Genomic DNA, 19,836 nt, shown 5'->3' on the forward strand with positions numbered 1-19,836 from the left:
CCACCACCACCCCCGACCCCACCCCAGTGCTGAAGGAGGGACTTCCTGGGAGTTAGCTGAGGCCGCCCTTCTCCCTTCTCTGCGTTTTCCCAGAGTGACGGCACGAGCCTTTGTCCCCTCTCCTTCTTCCCTGCACAAACCTTTGTCCTCCCCGGCGCCACGCCTTCTGCCGCCCGGCAGGGCAGGAGTTAACCATCAGAACCCGCAGCAGAGAGCGTCCCCCGTACATTTTTTATGAGCTGTGCCGCCTCCGGAGAGCGCGGGGTTGCTCTTCTGAGCTGCAGATTGATTATCCTGGTTCCACGCGGTGTCAGCTGAGGGGAGAAGCAATTAAACAGAGCGCGGGGGAGTTGCCAGGTTTGTGTCGAGAGCCCCCCTCTCCGACGGCGGCCCCGGGTCCTGGAAAGACCTCGGAAGGTCCACCAGGCCCAGGGGGATTCACCGCTAACCAAACACATGATTAATCGGGACAGAGGTGGCTCCCGCCACGCCGTGGCAATCTGTGGCAGCTCAGCCACTGCCTGGTGAACGTAACTCGGCTTCCGGGGTGTGTGCCGGGGGCCTCCCCGATGTTGGCACCAGGTGGTTGCCGCCCAAGCAAGAGCCGAAGTCAGGTTGGACCCTTGTTCCCGAGTCTCCGGCCAGCAGAGGGCACAGAAGCCCTGCCTTTGCGTGGAGTTTGCTTTTCCCTGCAAACCAAGCGAACTGGATTTTTCTAACCCATGAACATCCTAGTTTGTGAAAAGCTGTGTAAGCTAGGAACGGGGCCTGCCCAGAGCCCCTGGCAGGAGGGAGAATGGTTTTTGTTGTTCCAGCCACGAGGAGAAAAGCCGTTGCCATCAGCATCCAGGTCCTGAGGGAGCCGGCCCCAGACTGGGCAGGTCCAGGCTGCTGCTCAGCCCAGTGGTGTCTGAGCCCAGGCCGCCTGCCCCCCGAACCCCGTGTCCGCCCGCCCGCATTCCTCAGCCATGGGCACAGGTCACACGCGGGCACACGGGCTGCCTGCCTGCGCTCTGAGGATCGGGCCAGGCAGGACAGGTGGCCCCCCTGACACCAGTCCCGCCAGCCCTTCTGCTGCCCGCCGCGGGCTCAGTGCAGGATTGGATGCCACGGCTGGCAGCCACCTCCCGCGGGCGCCCTGGAGGAGCAGCGGTACCTGCAGGCTTTTGATAAGAGCAGAAGCTGCGCAGCCTCCGTGGGCCTCCCAGCTGCAGCCCACGTGCCGAGGGAGCTGCTGGGCTCTTCCGAGGACACCGGCTGGGCAGCCAGCTCAGAGCTCCAGCTCAGCCGTGGGCTTGCAGATGGCAAATGCAAACCAAAGCCTGCTCTGAATTCCAAATTGACACAAAGCTGCTTCAGAGCCGGTGCTGGCAAACACACATGGGGTGTCAGGATGCTGCTGTGGCAGCGTTTTTGCCGTCACCTGAGAGGGGTAAGGCAGGTCTTCTCCAAGGCAGACGGAAGTCCCAGAGGGTCTCCATGTGTGAGGGAGAGGAAACAGCTGCCTAGGGATGTCATCCCCCGTCTCCTCCCCTCCCAGATTCTCTTCCTCTTCTTCCTCCTCCTCCTCTTCCTCTCCTCCTCTTCCCTCCTCCTCTCCTCATTCTTTTCCTCTCCTTCTTCTTTTCCACCTCCTCCCCCTTTTCCCCCCACTTCCCCTCCTCCCTCTCTTTCCTCTCCCCCCCCTTTTCCCCCTAAACCTATTCTTTCTCCTCCCTCCATCTCTTCTTCCTCCTCCCCCTCCTCTTCCTCCTCATCCTCCTCCTCTCTTTCTGGCACCTCCTCCTCCAGGCTTGTTGTTTCTTCTTGTACTATTTTTTAATCCTTCTTTTTACCTGACGATGGGAATCCTTTCATTTTTAATGTAAAAGTTTGTTGCATTTGATTCTGAAATTTCCATTTCCATCAGCCCCAGACCCTCTGAGTGATGTGCATTAACGTGGAGCCTAAATCATTCTTCAAAAGGAACTTAGGCCTCAGGAACCACGGCGCCTGCAAAGCTCTGAAGTGCTGGGTCCTCAGGGCCTTCCCGGAGGGCTCGATGGCTCCCCTCAGAGCAGCCTAGAGAAGGGGGCAGGAGATGGCAGCAGGGAGCCATTGACTGAGGGAGCGGGAAATCGCCCAGTAGCGTCCATCTGTGTGAGAGATGGGGGTCTGGTAGGCTCCGAAGGACACTGGTCCAGAGAAGTGGCCTCCAGCCCAGGAACTCGTCCCAAAGGCGACTCACTGAGAGAGGCCCTTCTCCCCTCTGCCCAGCACGTGCCTGTGGAGGACTCGCTTGGTCCTTGCTGAGTTGCCCATTCACCCTCCCCGCCCTCCGGTCCTTTGAAAAGCCAACAGCAGCTGCTGCTTTAGAGCTGGATCCCTGTGCTCTACCTGCTCATCACACACTCTCCTCCAGGTGGAGAAAGACTGTGCTGTCATCACCCAATGACCATTTCACCTTTATGCACTCAGCCACCTCCTTCATTTACGGCAGGCCCAGGGGTGGGACAGGGAGACCTAAGGAACATGGGGGATGGCCAGGGGAAGGAGACCCACTCCCCAGATGGGTTTCTAGGGCCCACCTGCACAGCTGAGCAGGGTTACAGCTCCTTTCCACCCCACCCACCTCCGCCTCTGGACTCTGGTTAGAGAGCCTCCCCCATTCTCCTCTCGCCTGGCAGTCAGAAGGCATGTGCACCGAAGACCTATGGCAGGAAGGAATAGGCTGGTGTTGCTGGGCAGGTGACAGCATGAGCCCCAGGCAGCTTCTGCCCAGGTCACTGGAGAAGGAAGGTGAAATTTGAGGGATCATACTGGCCAGCGTTGACCCTGTGACCACCACACTGACCCCTCCACGGCTCCCACCCACAGGACCTGACCACATTTCAGACTTACACCTGGATGGGAAGTCCTTCAAACACGTGTCACAGATTTCTCCATCCATTTTGTACCCATTTTACAAGTGAGGAAAGAGACACCTGGAAAGATACAATTCTAAGACAGCAGCAGAGCTGGGATGAGGACAGAACTGTGCTTCCTCATCTTTCGATTGAGCGAAGTCCTAAGTCTCCTTCCCTGCCTTTCACTCGTGCTCTTCAGAGTCACCAAGGGAACCATGAGGGTTTCCTCACGGAGATTATTAGAATCCCAAACAGCAAATGGGAGAAGACTTCTATGTAGTAACGGAACTAGCGCGCACCTGCCTTCTCTCCTTGTGGAAATGGAGCTGCATTACCACAGTTGGCCACTAAGTGGTGCCTTTGGGCCACACACTTGGCTGCAAAGACATCTGTGAACAGCAACAGAAAAACACGCTTAACCTTTTAAAAAACAACAAGTACATCTTACTTTGGGTGAAATTCGATGACAGATTGAATGCGTTTTCCACCATGTTGTGTTTCAGTTCTCTTGTCCCTGCCCTTTCGTCGGCTCGACTGTGTGTGACACCTGTGGCTGTGGGAGTCACACGGCCGGGGGCCTGTCCTCAGGTTGCATTGATGTGGAAACGGGCCTGTCTTGTTCACAGGACACCAAGCGTGCCACCCACACCTGAGCCCTGGGGAAAGCCTTCTCCAGGGCTGCCTTAGAAACCATCTCAGGACCCCGGGAGCTAGTGCCCAGGCTTTGGCTCTGGTTGCTGCTGAGAGCAGCAGCAAAGAACTCACACCCAGCTCCCCCAGTGGCCGCTGCCACGCTGCCACTGAGGGGTTTATGAGAGGTGATATGGAAGTGACCAGGGAGAATCTTCCAGCAGAGGTTCCCCATGTACGCCCCTTCCGCTTTGTTCCAGATGAGCTTGCCCTCCATCCGCAGCCCTTTACTGAGTGTCTACTATATGCTCACACCATGCTGGGAATCAACTCCTCTGTAACAGGAAGAGCTGCGTCCTACCAGCTCCGATATTCTTTATAATTCCAAGATTCTATCTGTTTCTGTGATCTTTCCTTCATTTTGATGAGTCTACTAATGGATCCCAACCAGATGTGACAGGAACTCACTTTTGTCTGTGTCCTAGCATCTATGTAGAGCAGCGGTTCCCAGCCAGGGGTGACTTCACCTCCCAGGGGACATGTGGTAATGTCTGGAAACATTTTTAGTTGTTACATCTTGTGGAGGGGTTGCCACTGGCACCTGGTGGGTAGAGGCCAAGGTTGCTGCTAACCATCCTACAGTGCACAGGGCAGGCCTCACAATAAGGAATCATTCTGCTCTAAAAGGCAACAGCGCTGTGGTTGGGAAACTGTGATGTGGAAGGAGAGAAATCTCTCCTTGGTAACCAGAGCACAACGACCTTCTAACGTGTACTTCTTTTCGCTTCTGTCTGTATGCTCAGAGCAGTCCCTACAACCTTTGTTACCTGGGCAGTGGCCGCGGGGAAGAGTGGAGGGTGCAGCAGAATGAGTCTCCTGGGTGTCAGTGCTAGGGCCACGTCCAGCAGAGCCCAGATGCTAAGCCCCCTGCAACTGACTGTCTCTCTGCTTCTGCTTCAGGTTCTGGTTGGCTGTCCAAGACCTCAAGAAACAACCCCTACAGGATGTGGCCAAGAGGGTGGAAGAAATCTGGCAAGAGTTTCTGTCTCCAGGGGCCCCAAGTGCAATCAACCTGGATTCTCACAGCTATGAGATAACCAGTCAAAACGTCAAAGATGGAGGGAGATACACATATGAAGATGCCCAGGTTTGCTTATCTGTTCAAATGGTTCTATCCAAAGGTGTTCATTCATCCTCTCTACCACCCTACCCTTTAACACGCGTTCCAGGCCTGTGTTTAGTTTGAATTCCAGGCTTTATTATTTATGAGGCCATCAGTGGAAACCATCCCAGGTAGGTGCACAGTGAAATTCCAGGAGGATCGTTTTCATAGATGCATTACATTATTACCTAGAAACAGAAATTTACAGTTACAAGCAGTCCTCGGGTTACGCCAGACTCAACATACATTGTTTCGTGGTTACGTCGCCATCTCCCATTTACAGTGTTTATAAAAAAAAAAGTTCCATCATTTCGACACATATACATATGTGCTTTATGTTTTTTATTATTTATTTACCACAAGTAAAGGTCAGGAATTGTTATCTTTCTTTTAAATTTTTTTACTGTTTCACTTCATTACTGCTGTGTATGTGCTCCATGTGAGTGACTTATGTAGGTGGGTTCCCACTTACGGCAAAAATCACTTTACATCGCGCTGTAGGAACGGATCTCCAACAGAACCCAAGGACCTACTGTATATGCATTATATTTTCCAGGGAATTCTCGATGTTTTACAAAATCTGAAGTCCCATAGTAAGTCAGTAGTAGAATCTGTAACACAACATCATCAAAGTGGGTAGAGTGAGCTGACAGGGCCATGGGTCAAGCCCACATCTAACCATGAAGCTCACACTCCTAACCACCCTACACTGTGCCCTTAGTGATCTCCAACTACAGTAGTGCCCCTTATTCTCAGGGGATATGTTCCAAGATCCCCAGTGGATGCCTGAAACCGCAGATGGTAACAAACCCTATGATTTTTCCTATATATAAATACCTATGATAAAGTCCAACTTATAAGTTAGACACAGTAAGAGATTAACAACAATCTATCCTATATAATAAAGGGTAATATGCAAATAGACCAAACAGCAGAACAACCGAACAACCAATCAAAGCGTAATATGCTAATGATATGCTAAAGCTGCTCAACCACTCGCTATGATGTGCACTTACCACCAAGGGGCAGACAGTCAGCTGGTCGACCAGTCCCTATGACATGCACTGACCACGAGGGGGCAGATGCTCTGACCCGTAGGTTAGCTTGCTGCTGGGGTCTGGCAGATGGGAACTGAGTGAGATAGGCCAGACACACCCTGGAGCCCTCCCACGGTCCCTCCCCGGCCCAATCGTACACTGGTGGGGTCCCTCAGCCTGGCCTGTGCCCTCTCGCAATCCGGGACCCTGGCCTGTGCCCTCTCGCAATCTGGGACCCCTCAGGAGAGGTGGGAGAGCTGGTTTCAGCCCAATCCTGCAGGCCACTCCCATTGGGAGGGCATCAGACACAGGTCTCATGGCTGGCGAGCGCTGCTGTGGCAGCGCAATTCTCTCCCCATCAGGACTGATTGGGTGCAAGCCTGCAGCAGGCACAGTGGGGCTGGGATGAGTGGGAGCCACAGGTAGGAACTGCAGGTGGCGTTAGGCTGTGGGTTTTGGCCCAATCCTGCAGGCCACCCAGAGGGACCCCACCCATGCATGAATTTGTGCACTGGGCCTCTAGTATATATATAAAAGCCAAGCAACCGCAACAACTGGAACAACTGGAATGACCGGTCACTATGAAGCACACTGGGGAGGCCAACTGACTCAATTGGGGCCCCAATCAGCCCCTCACAACTACCTGTGGCCCCTCTCCCTGGCCATCCCAAATTGGCCCCCCAGACACACTGATCAGGAGCAGGGCCAGGCAGCCGACTTCCCACAATTGCCGCCCCCACACCAGCCCAGCCCCCATCTGGCCCTGATCAGGGGCAGGGCCAGTGGCCAACCTCCTGTGCCCCCCCCCCCCGACCCTGCCACCAGCCGACCCGATTGGCCCCCATCAGGGTGGGCTGGCTGGACCCCACCCGTGCACAAATTCGTGCACCAGGCCTCTAGTAATTAATAATAATAAGACAATTCTAATAATATACTACACTAAAAGGTATGTGAAAGTGTGCTCATGCGCACTCTCTCTCTCTCCAGTAATGTTTATAGTTTTTAGTCCAACCTATTACTGAATGTGTGTCACCATCCCATTGCAGTAAATGGCTTGGTGTCACTCGTTTGAGAGAATTCCGTGCTCAGATTTTTACACAGGCTCAACACCTGTCATCCACTAAAACATGCTTTCTGTTCATGTCTTCCATTCACAAAAACAACGCCTTTCCCATCTAACTGAGCACCTATCACGCACTGTGGCGGTGCATTTCATAGTTTGAGGTGCAACAGCAAAACAAGCATGAATTTCTTTCTCCTTTTTCACAATTTCATGATAGATCTTAGCAACCTCAGGATAGCAACCTTTTTTCTTTCCCTTTAAGGTGAGAATTTTCACCTTTTCACTGAAAGGAAGCACTTTGTGGCTTCTCTTTGTCACGTCCACGTTGCCGGCATCCCCACTCTTTCGCTTTCAGGCCATTATTAAGTAAAAGGAGGGTGGCCTGAACACGAGCACTTCGACACCAGAACAGTCTATGGAATAACTGGAGAGGCTACTAAGTGCCTACAGGCGGGGAACGTCCACAGCGCGGGGATGCCGGGCAGCATGGGGATTGACGTCCCAGTGGAATGGAGCCGGACAAAGTAAAACTTCATCACGCTGCTCAGGACAGTGACAATGCAACACTTAGGAACTGTTTATTTCTGGAATTTCCCATTTAATATGTTCAGCCCACGGTTGACCACAGGTAACACAACTGCAGAAAGTAAAACCGCAGGTCAGGGGCGGGGGTGGGGGCCAACTCTGATGTCTGTGGGAGGACAGATGGCGCGGATTCTCTGCGGGACCCGCAGGTGAGCGAAGTGAAGAGAGTTGAGGAGATAAAACCTTAGCCCTGTCGCTGGGTGTAGGGAGGAAGGAGGAAATAAAGTTAGGGGCCAGGAAATAAGAAACTGACTTGATGCTTATTGTTAGACACGGCGCCGCCCAGCCTCCCTCGCAGTTTGGGATGACATCTGTGGCTTCTGCTTCTTTCCCAGCCTCGCCACCATCTGTGCCCTAATGTACAGGGGTACAGGGGTAGGAGTCCCCCTGGGCTTCCTTGCACCCTACCGGCACCTCACCCATTGGTGAAATTACTTGTCATTTTCCCCCACTGGCCTGTCATCTCCTGGAGGGCAGGGCCTTTTTGTCGTTCTTTGTGGTATCTTATCACATTGCACAGGGCCTGGAATAGAGAGGTGCTCCCCAAAAAGTAACCACAGACAGTAGCACCCCCAGATCCGCAGCTTCCCTTCCGCAGTTTCAGTTACCTGCAGTCAACCATGGTCCTAAAATATTAAACAGAAAATTCCAGAAATAAACAATTCATACATTTTCAATTGTGCGCCGTTCTGAGAAACAAGATGAAATCTCGCGCCCTCCTGCTCCGTCCCATCCAGGACGGGATTCATCCCTTTGCTCAGCATGTGCACACATTGGAGATTCCCCATTCATTAGTCACTGAGTAGCTGTCCTCAGTTATCAGGTCACCTTACGTGGTATCACAGAGCTTGTGTTCAAGTCACCCTTATTTTACTTAATAATGGCCCCCAAGTGTAGCAATAGTGATGTTGGCAATTCAGACTTACCACAGAGAAATCGCCAAGTGCTTCCTTTAAGTAAAAAGGTAAAAGTTCTCCACTTAATAAAGAAAAGAAAGGAAAGAAGAAAACATCGTATGCTGAAGTTGCTAAGACCTAAGGTAAGAATGAAACTTCTATCCGTGAAATTGTGAAGGAAAAAGAAATTCATGTTCATTTTGCTGTCACACCTCAAGCTGCACAATGCGTGGTAAGTGCTTAGTTGAAATGGAACAGGCATCAAGTTTGTGGGTGGAAGACATGAACAGAAAGTGTGTTGATGCCAACGTGTTGCACCAGAAAGCGTGAGTCTGTGCGAATACTTCAGCAAGGGACCCCCTGAAACAAGTGACATGGAGCCATTTGCTGCAAGTAAGGGATGGGCACACAAAGTCAGGAATAGGTTTGGACTGAAAAATACAAAAATTACCAGGGAGGCTGCGTCTAAGGGCGAAGAAGCTGCCGTCATATTTCCAACAGAGCTGAAGAAGTTGACTGGAATTTCTTACTATCCACAGTTTCAGACATCCACTAGGGGTCTTGGAATGTGTCCCCTCCATGGGATTACTGTATTATCAAATTCAGGAAATGCAGAGGCACCGATGCGAATAATGGCATGAAAACACAACCAGTGGCCCTGGTCATTGAGATTTGCCTTGTCGTTTGCTTTGAACTTCAGGATGGAAACACTTACCAACCTCAACACTCTTTTTCTTTCTCCCTGGTCATGAACTCCAGTGAATGCTTGTGCCAGGGAGATTTTGTTCTGTGGAGTTCATTGTCTTTGCATGAAGTCTCCAGTCCCTCATACCCTTTGCAGCTTCAAAGCAAAATATTTGTCATGAGAAATCTTTTTTTTTTTTTGGATAGATTTTTGTATGTGTACTTATTATGTAGGCTCCTAAGCACACACTGACCTATCCTGATGAGATCCCCCCCGCCCCCTCTTAAAAGCTAAAGCACAAAGCTCAACCCTTCATTATTCCTGAAATATTAGGGGAGGGATACTGGTCGGAACTATGATGCACTAAGCCTTGGTATTATCTCTCTGAGCATGACATGAGGAAGGATTTATTTGAATGTTTTATGATGAAACTTGTAAGTGTTGGAACGTGGAAAGAGCAGAGCAACAAATCTTTATGGACCCTCTTCCAGCCTCAGCATTAATACAAGACTGACCTCCTTCTACCTGTGTTCCCCCTCGCTTTTTTCACCCACCAATGGGTTATTTTAAAGCAAATGTAAATATATATGTATTCACATATATATAAACCAAGACATTTTATAATTTCATTGTAAATACTTGGTATGCATCCCTAAGAGAAACTGACTCTTCCATTTAATTACCACAATACCATTATCGAATCTCAACAAATTAGCAATAATCTCTTAGTATCATCAAGTGTCAGGCAAGTGTTCACATTTCTAATAGTTCCATAAGTGCCTTTTCTTAACCCGCATGTAAAATCAGAATCCAAACACGTGCCACACCTCCCAGTAGATTGTGTGGCCTGTCTTCTACGTGCCTCAGTCTATAGGTTTCTTCTGCATCCCCCTCCTCTCCCTGCTGCCTCAAAATGTATTTGATGACAAAATTGGATTCTTTGTCCTGTAGAGATTCGCACAGTCTGGGCTTTTCTGATTGCAGCTCTGTGGTGCTATTTAGCGTGTACTTCTCCAACCGTATTTCCTTTAAATTGGTCGTTTGATTTGGATATTTCATCATATTTACGATTGATTTTTGTGGGCACCACTCCTTCTTAGGTTGTACTGTGCTCTTTTGTGAGAAGAGCATAATGTTTAGTTGTCTCTCTTTCTGTGGTCTTAGCAGCCACTGGTGTTTATTGTTATACCCACTCGTTAGTGAGAGGTTGTAAAATGGTAGTGTCCTAACCCTATCATTCTTTCTTCCCCTATTAGCTGAAATACAAATAGTCAAATACCCCTATTATTTGATTACCCAGTAATATAGGAAAGAAAAGATAAATGTCTGATTCTTTCCCTTTACTTGCCAGTTATCAAAATAGTGAGTGGTTTACTATCATTGTCCAGGGTGGCCAATTGGGATTTCTTGGTGTGGTTTTTAGTTATCTTTTTAAACTTGTAGATTTAAACACAGTTGATGTGTCTTAATCCATTTTGTTTATTGTTATTGATGGTTGAATCGTGCCATCTCTGGCCAGTTGGCTCCTTCTCATGACCCCAGTAGTCTGATATCACCCAAATAACAAGGAAGCAAAGATACTCCAGGGCTGCCCCAGACCCGGAACCAGCCATTCCTCCAAGGATTCCTGGTTTCCCTTAGAGGGAAATGGTCTTTAGGGACCATAACCTGAGCACTTGGGGATGTTCATTATTCCTGAGCTGATCATCGCTTCTGGGCCTCTTCCGTGGACAGAGCTAGGAAATACGTGGTGGTTGTTTGTGATAAAAATACATCCTGTGTTCATACTGATACTTTCTATTCAAAACGAAAATGACAGGGGGTTTTAGTTAACCTCTTCTTTCTTACATCTGTGCCTCCTTTCTCTACCCTGAGAATCCTGGCTCTCAAGGGTGCCATGGATGATAGCATTCATACTTTATGTAATTGCTCATTAGCTTTATCCTGTTTTACCACAGAGCAGTCTGGAGATCGTAATGCCAACACGAGCAGCAACAGTATGATTCTCGCCTGGTTCTTTCACTGCTGCTTAGCTTCCATTGTGTGGAAGCACCATAGTTTAGTCGATCAGTCCTCTGTTCTTGACATTTATGTGGTTTCCGATTCCAGAGGGATTTGATGGGCAGTCTTGGGAAGTTGGCAGGTTGTGCCTTGACAGGTTTCTGAATACACAGCCTTCGTTGGTAGAGTGCTCTGCCATTTTTCGGGTACTTCCAAATACATTATATCTCATTCTTGAGGTAGCCTAGACGTGAGGGTACCCTGAGCATCTCTAAGTTCCTCACTATCTGTTATGGTTGGTCTCCTATGAATTCAAACAGAACACTCTTCCTAAACCAATTTCTGTTTTCAACCTGCTCCCTTTTGTTTGTGTGTTTCCACCATAAATGTACAAATTGCTTCTACCTCGTGGTGTGGCCTTGGGCAAGTTACTTAAACTCTGAGTCTTCCTTTACTCATCTGTAGGACAGAGAGACTTATGCATAGGGGTAGGAAGGGGATTAGGTAAAATTCAGCATGTCAGCAGTTAAAAGTGTCTGACCCACTGTAGGCTAGGACAAATATTTACTATTTTATTCTCCTATTGTTGTTAATATTTTTTATACTTTTATATTTAACATGTTTGGTGAAAAAATTCAAATTGCACATAACCTTAGCACCCAGAGATAACTTCTATTTTAGGGTATTTTCTTCCTCAATTAAAATGTAAAGGGTGATTATGCAAATAGGGTGATTCTGTAGCCTGCCTTTTACACTAAACCAGGGGTTGGTTAAAATCTAAACTCTTTCTGTAAAGGGGCAGGTAGTATAAAGTTCAGCCTTTGTGAGTGATATGGTCTATGTCACTACTACTCAATTCTGCCATATAAAAACAACTATGCTCTAACAACATAATGTAAATAATATAAATGAGTGGGCGTGGCTATGTTCCAAAACAACTTTATGGACAGAGTTCAATGTCATATAACTTTTCATGAAGTATTATTCTTCTTTTGATTTTTTTCAGCCATTTAAACATGTAAAATAATTCTTAGCTTGCAGGACTTAAAAAAATAGCTAGAAAGAGAGAAAGAGAAAGAGGGAGGGAGGGAGGAAGGGATGGAGGGATGGAGGGACGGAGGGAGGGAGGGAAGAAAAGAAAAGAAAAGAAGAGAAGAGAAGAGAAGAGAAGAGAAGAGAAGAGAAGAGAAGAGAAGAGAAGAGAAGAGAAGAGAAGAGAAGAGAAGAGAAGAGAGAAAAAAGAAAAGAAAAGAAAAGAAAAGAAAAGAAAAGAAAAGAAAAGAAAAGAAAAGAAAAGAAAAGAAAAGAAAAGAAAAGGCCAGTGGGCTGGATTTGAGCAGCAAGCCATAATTTCAGATTCCTGTGCATGAAAATCATTGAAATGCTTTAAGAAATCTAGAGTCCTAGAGATAGAGGGCTGGGAGTGATTAATCTTCAGTTTATTTGGGAGAGTAGATTAGAGGAGACTTCATCTTGGTGTGGTAACAGCAACCACCCCCTCCTACCACCACCCACCTCCCCATCTGCAAAGGTTTCTGCATTGGAGTTGAGTCATGGAATGAACCAAGGAGAAGTCAGCCAGTACCATGACATTCCCACTGCCTTACCCTTCCTGGCCCACTCTGGCTTCCTGCACCAACTACACAGCTGTGATGCTGAAGTTTCCAGGTAAGGAAAGGTGGTTGAGATCCTTAGCAACCCCTGACCAGCCAGGACTTGCACTCAGATCTCCCAACTTGCTGGCGAAGGGTCTGCTGTTCAGATCACACTGCCCCTGGATGGTTAGTACTGAGGACTTGGCTGTTATGTGAGAGCTGGAGAAACTCTGATCCCCACAGCCAAGGAGCAGGCTTTGATTCGACTTCTGCCACATGCTCTGTCTAGGATTATACATCTATGTTCTTCCAGCTTGCTCTTCTCAGTTTGCCCATCTGAAGAGTGGGAAAGGTGACATCTAAGGCCCTACCCCACCCGGGATCAGGAGCTCTGAATGGCTTCCTCAGCTGGGCACAATGGTTCTCAGAGCCCTCCCCTCCCCCTGCCCCAATCAGAATACCGATGGAAGTGTGAGCATGTGCCCTATTATTAGGGGTCAGTAGTCAGATGAAGGCCCAGCCAGATTTATGGATCCATTTGAAATGGGGACTGGGGCGGGGTGCAGGCTCTCTCTGAGGATTCGGTTTTCATTTGACCACATGCATTGTTATAGCAAAGTTAATTGCCTGTGTTTGCTTCCTGTGGAAATATTTCACAAGCTACCCTGTCAGCAGGAGCCCAGCATTTGCACTTGTGTTTTGCTGATCCATTTGGCTTTTTTTGAAAATTTGGGCCAAGACCAAATCTTCCATAAAGGTCTGTGGGCTGTGACCAGAGCCCTCAGCTGTTTGCTGTGTTGTTCCAATTTCACAGATTTAGCCTTGTGAGAGGAGAAAAAAAAGGGAAAATGGGCCATGGTTTTTTTCTTTAAAGGACTCAGTTCTTAATGTCAGGGATTGAAATCTCTATTTCCAACTGTGGGGCCTCAGAGGACCTCCATTGCCACCCACTTGCTATGTGGTCTCAGGCGATCTTCACTCTGTGCCTTAGTGTCCTCATCTGTCAAATGAGGGTGGTGTCTTCTCTTCAACCCGCTAAGGATTTTTGAGAAATCAGATGAGCCAGTAGCCCTGAAAATTACATAAGTAAAAAGTGCTACATATGCATACATGTGTGCTCACAAAACTTAATGTCTCTTGCATTCCCCGGGGTCTCATAATTCCAAGTTGGATCAAAAAAGACTTCTCCCAAGAAGATGCCTGCTCTTGAAAGGAGTTCTTGGGGGGAAATGCTGAAAAAAATATATAGGAGCCATATTTGTGGGGCCTAGAGGGTCATCCTAAGAAATATGAATTTATTCACCCTGAAAACAGTAAGAAAGCTTCGAAGGCTTGGAGCTACAAGAGGGGGAAGCAGATGGTGGTGGGCAGAGTGAGCTAGAGCCAAACGACATCTAAATCTCGGGGCATGTGGTCTACAGCTTTGCTGGCGGGTTTTGGAGGACAGACTGAAACCACAGGAAGCACCAAGAACCTAAGGCTCCCTCTTAGGGCATTCGCCTCTTCCCAGAGCCTCCGCAGACTGCAGGAGGGAGATGAGAGTCCACTGGCTGGTGGAGTGGCTGCCTCGCTTCAATTTTTAAAGTCTCAGAGCATCCAATGATGTTCCAAGGACTGTGTCACTGGGTTTGTTCAATTCGTCTCTCTCCCCATCCATCCATTTCATGAACATCCACTCTCCCATTGAAGTTGGGAGACCTTGGCCTGTGGGCTATAAAGTTCTATACTGAGGGAAATTGCAAAGGAATTAGAAGGCCCCGGTGGCTCTTTGCCATTAGGCAGACCTTGTCTAAAAGTACATCATTCTTTACAAACAAAACAGAGCAGGCCTAAGAAAACACTTCATTGAGATTGGGTTGGATTGGATTGGATTGGAAATCTGTTCATCAAGTGGATTGACAGTTGAATGGGGTGGACCAACTCTGCCCATTGGCTTTGTTCCCTGCAGGTTCTCTCGTAGGCTTCCTAGCTGTCCAAGCCCCACTATTTTCCTGACCTACAGTATCTGCTGAGATGCCCACCTCGCCCTGAATCTGCAGTGTCTAACCTCCAGCACCTCTGGATATCAAAGTTCTTTGATGAGAGTAGGCATTTGGTCTTGTCTTCTTTTCCTTTTATAAGTCCCTACAATACTAAAATAATGCTCTGTAACATGGTTAGGTTTAAAAAAAATTTTCTTGACAACTCAGCCCAGAATTACAGCACTCTCAGCTGTACCTATCATTTTAAAGGGGAGGGGGGCAATTTGTCCCTTGGCTTTGCACATTTTTTTAAAATATTGTTGCTTTAACTTTTTTTTTTTAATATATTTTTATTGATTTCAGAGAGGAAGGGAGAAGGAGAGATAGATAGAAACATCGATGATGAAAGAGAATCATTGATCAGCTGCCTCCTGCTCACCCCATACTGGGGATCAAGCCCACAACCCGGGCATGTGCCCTTGACCAGAATCAAACCCGGGACCTTTCAGTCTGCAGGCCAACACTCTATCCACTGAGCCAAGCCGGCTAGGGCTTGGCTTTCCACTTTGAAAAAGCTTGCCAAATAACCTTAGAGAATATATACAGTAGATGATCAATACTAGTTTAATTAAATCTCTACAATATGCCAATTCAGCAAAATTTGGAATACCCATATAAGGTACAGATGTTCTAGGCTCTTGGAATATACTGTACGTAGGAGGATCCCTTCCCTTAAGCAGACTTCAATCTAAGTTACCAAAACTCTACTTGGCCATCATCTGTGCATGAAAAGATCAAAAAGCAATCTCAAGGCCAAAATGAGGTCAGGATAATGCAAGAGCTGAAAAATACACCCTGAAGTCTACACCCATCTTGAACAGACAAGAAGCCTTTAGTCAAAAGTTTTTATTATCACCTATCCTTAGATATTTAAAAGCAAGTTGATTAAGGAATGCAAGGCTTCTAACATTTGATTGTTTAAACACCAGAGCCCAAAGGAGCACATGTTTATGTTCACCATCAATGCCTCAGAAATCCAAATCTCCTGGCCTGGCGAAAGCTGTTGGTCCTTGCCCCGGTGGTGGAGGCGGTGGCATTGTGTGCCAGTATCACAAGACTGCACCAAGTTTCCTGATATTAATCCTCGATTGGAGGGCATTTCCTGGTAGACTTCCCATGCCAGACATATTTGAACAAAGAACGCCACGGCTCTGCTTGCTCCAGGAGTTACTCATTTCATCCTGTGGGTGGTTTTATTTCGGGGAGATGAACCACAGAGGGTGGGATGCATTTTGAAAAGAACAAATCAGTTGTTTGTGGTCGGGTACTGTTTATTACCACACAGACTAGTAGTTCCTGGAGAGAAGGCATCAGAAAACTAAATTGCGAAGTGTTTTTGTTGAGGCTTCAGAGCATATATTTCTTGCACCAAGCCCCATGACCTTGAAGAGGAAAAGGAAAACACCTAGGTTAATGCCCCTGATATTTGGGTAGGTAAAAGGCAATATGCAAAGCTATCTTTGAAGCTACTCTTATCTAAGCATGGGGATTGAACAGCATCAATATGCTGTGCCCTTTGGCCAGTTAAATTAAACATGTTTATACAGATGCTTTGCAGGGTATAGGCAAATGATAATTTACTCTTACACTCTCTTAGGACTTGAATGCTGCATTATGTGGAAAAGGTCCTCTGAGGCCCTGCTTAGAAGGACAAAGAAATTCAAACAGGGGCTTCTTATTTAAGATCCACATGATCCTAGGATGGTCATCCAAAGCTGCATCCATGAGGACAAGAAGCTACTGTCTTTGACCCAAGCCGGTGTCCATATTGCCGTGATGCCTCTTCTGAGTTTATTAAGCAGACACATCCTCTCCACCACTGCGCAGCCCCGCCCTCTGTCCTCCTGTAGGACCTATGTTGAAAAGATGTTAATTTTCCTGAGGCTTTGGCTAACCATGCCTAAGGTCTGAAGACCTTTACTTAAAGAAATTCAAGAGCCCCTTGAAAGGAGATCTCCTGGGTAATTTTTTTTTATATACAGACTTGCTGCTTATGACTTCCCAAGGGCCCCAATCAGCCCTCAGAGCTTTGCCAGGTTGGGGACCTTCCTCTGGTAGGAAAGACAAGTTGTATACAACCTGTGAGGTGAGACACCAGACCCTGTGTCACCCTGGATGACCTGTCCCTCACCATCACTGACAGTGGTGGGAGCGAATGGTTCCCGAAAGGGAATGGGGAGCAGTGGCTGCATCTCCTACTAGGATGGCTCCGATTAGGACTCGAGAGGCGGTCCTTACCATTTCTGCTGGCCCCACATTGAGGACTTTGTCTCAGCCATGCAACACTAACTCCCCCTCAAACTCCCAACTCAAGGACAATGAAAAGCAGCATGTTGCAAGGGAAGAGCGTGAGCGTTGGGGTCATACAGTTCTGGGTTCAAATTCTAGGTCTGTACTTGAGCCAGTCACTTAACCTTCTAGAGTTTTCATATCCCCATCTGTAAAATGGGTTGGTTTAAACGTAAGCACTGATTCAGAGCAAACAACAACAGCAACTAAAATAATAGAGCTGGACTCTGCCCACCTTTCCTCCTCCCCCGCGGAATCTTCGGCCTTTCGTCTCATCCCCATCCACCTCTGGCAAGGACAGTCACGCCGTGAAGTCCAGTGATTTTTATTACCTTACATGCATATAATTTTTGTGGTGCTTTCACTTATATTTCTTCGTTGGATTGGGTGATTTACAGGGCTGGGAAAAGGCAGAGTCAGGACCTGAATGCAAGCCTTGAGCTGCCAGCCCAGTTCCCTTTGCACCACCCCACATAGCAGCATCACCTTCTGCCCCTCAGTCTCATCTTCCTCCAAGGGACCCAAGGGACTCAACACTTCCCAGAGTCTGCATGTCGTTCCAGGAAGCTCGGGGACGGAGGGCAGAGACGAGGCACATACACCTGGGAAAAGGAAAATAGGACACTTGAAACTCACAAGGACTCTTGGCAGCCGTGCCACGCTCCAGCTGCGCGGTTTCCCACCCCTGGAGGCCGTCCCAAAGCTGGGAAGTGAGATCTCAGCTGTCTTAGGGCCCCGCAGCAAAGAGGACACAGAAGGGTGCTCTGAGGTTCACTGCTCCAGCATGCTTGGGGCCCAAGGCCTCAGGCAATTGTCTGATTGATCACCTTCCTAATGCTTGTGAGGGTCCCTGTGTTTTGTCTAAAAAATAAAGGAGATTTCCAAATGAGGACTGTCCCAGAAAAACATCGACTTGTGGCAGGTGTGGTGTAGAGACAGCCCGCCCTGCTCACTCCCTCCGGCTCCCACATGTGCCATGGACCCTACTGATTCCAGTTGTTTTTGCTTCCACCTTAGCCTCCCAGGCAGGCCGACCTCCCTGCCTTCCCTATCCCAGGGCCAGGCCCAAGGAGGGAAATGAGGGTGGAGAAGAGAGGCCCCTGTGGGAACTGTGTAAGATGGTCAGTGTGACTTGGAGCTCTAGATCATCTGTTTCTCAGTCTATGGAGAGCCATCCTCCCGCTGGAGTGGGTGCCTCCCCCGGGTCAGGAAGGCAGGTGTGGGCCCTGGTAGTGCTGCTTTCACAGTCAACTCAATCATCTCTTTTTTAGGAAGAGAGAGGGAAAAAGGAGGGAGGAAGGTAGGGAAGGAGGGAGGGAAAAAAAGAGAGAAAGGGAAGGAGAGATGGAGAAAGGTAGAGCCAGGAAAAAAAAGAAGAGGAAAATTTTGTGCAAGCTTCTTTTTCTCTAGCCCCTCGGGAATGCTCTTAGAGGGGCTGGCTGGTTTTACCAGTGGCTCTCCTGCTCTTTGCGGATTCTGGATATACATTCCCCTTTAAGACGGTTGTCTGCAGAGCAGGGGAAACAAACCAGAACCCCCCATAAATCAATAGAGGTCACTGCCAAAAGCTTTGTACACTTGCTGTCCCTGGCAGTGATAAACTCATTGCATTTGGGAACTGGCCAAAGACCCTGAGTCCTATCTTAATTCTCATTCCCAGAAAAACCTCAGTACTCCATTCACCCACCCCCTGTTTACTGTCTTTGTGTTTCCAAGACAAAGCTGGCAAGGAGGAAGGAACAGAGCTCCAGAACTGGGTACATCAAAGGCTCCATTGCTTTGCTTGGTGGAGGAGAGGAGGGTGGAGGAGTCCTGGATCTGCAGCCTGTGGGAAAGGAAGGCCCAGTCCAGAGGGGCGAAGTCACGGCCCTGCAGGGGGCACAGGAGATCTGCAGAGGTTCTTGATTCTGCTTTTCCACAGACCAGGCCTTGCATCTGCTTTGATAGGGCAATTTGAGATTGTCCTGGGGATGGCCAGAGGCTAGCAACAGGGTTGGCAGAGTAAGGTCACCTTATGCAGCCCACCTTCAAAAGGTCATGTTCTCCCTCCTACTTTCTTCCCACACCATCCCCACCTTGGTTCTGGCTGTGACGTTGTCCATATGACCTGGGGAGAACAACAGCGATGCCCAACCACTCCTCTGACCCACATTGACACCACCACCACCACCCCCAAGCGTAGACCGCCATTGTCTGCTGCTCCTTCCTTCTTGCCCTGGATCGTCCTTTTTGCTCTGGTTGACAAATCTATACAGCAGCAAGACCAGGCTGTCCTACCCTCAATTCCCATTCCTTTCTACAAAGATCTTCCTACCCTGATGAGAGTCCTTCTGGTTGATAGACGACAATTCCCCACATCTAGCCATTCATACCCATTCACAGCACTCTCTACTTTTGCTTCTCTGTAGCCTTTAGCTCAAATGTGTTTCCATATTTACAAAAGCAAAGTGTAACCTTACCAATGGGAATGGGACCACTGCAAGGAGCCAATCAAAATTAAATAGTGACTTGGGTCTGAGACGACTTAGATAGTAGCCGTCCATGATCTTTGCGCATCAGTCTTGCCTAATAGAATCTTTACAACAGCAGGGACCTCTTCTGACTTCTCAGGCTGTAATCTCAATGCCTGACACAGGGCCTGGCACCTACAAGATGCTCAATAAATAACTGCTGATATATTTGTGTGATTAAGTGCTTAGGCATCTGCTTTATCCTGCTCGTTTTTAATTCATAAGTTCTTTCTTTCCGTGGACTAGGCTTTTCCTGCACATAATGATGCTGGACGAATTAGCTGGAGCGGGGGTGGAATTTGCTGCCAAGGCCAGAAGGGCTGGGCTAGGAGAGGCTTCCCTATGCCTCTTGGGTAATGGAGTATTTTGTGAGACATACTGGGCATTCAGATTCCTCCGCGAAGTCAGAACAAGAGGCAGGGACCTGTTGCTTTGGACAGGGATTTAGAGAAGGTCCAGGAATGACTGACAGGTCTC

General features: G+C 48.3%; 1 protein-coding gene across 10 annotated transcripts in view; it reads left to right on the forward strand.

The window, feature by feature from the left end:
* Nucleotides 1-19,836, forward strand: part of RGS6 (regulator of G protein signaling 6) — a 476,765-nt gene that overhangs the window by 424,327 nt on the left and 32,602 nt on the right. For all 10 annotated transcript variants that reach the window (XM_079768733.1, XM_079768734.1, XM_079768737.1 and 7 more), the window contains exon 15: nucleotides 4,476-4,662. In XM_079768733.1, the coding sequence (XP_079624859.1) occupies nucleotides 4,476-4,662 (187 nt within the window). The remainder of the gene's footprint in view (nucleotides 1-4,475; nucleotides 4,663-19,836) is intronic.

Source organism: Cnephaeus nilssonii (genome assembly GCF_951640355.1).
Source record: "Cnephaeus nilssonii genome assembly, chromosome: 4".
Lineage (NCBI taxonomy): Eukaryota > Metazoa > Chordata > Mammalia > Chiroptera > Vespertilionidae > Cnephaeus > Cnephaeus nilssonii.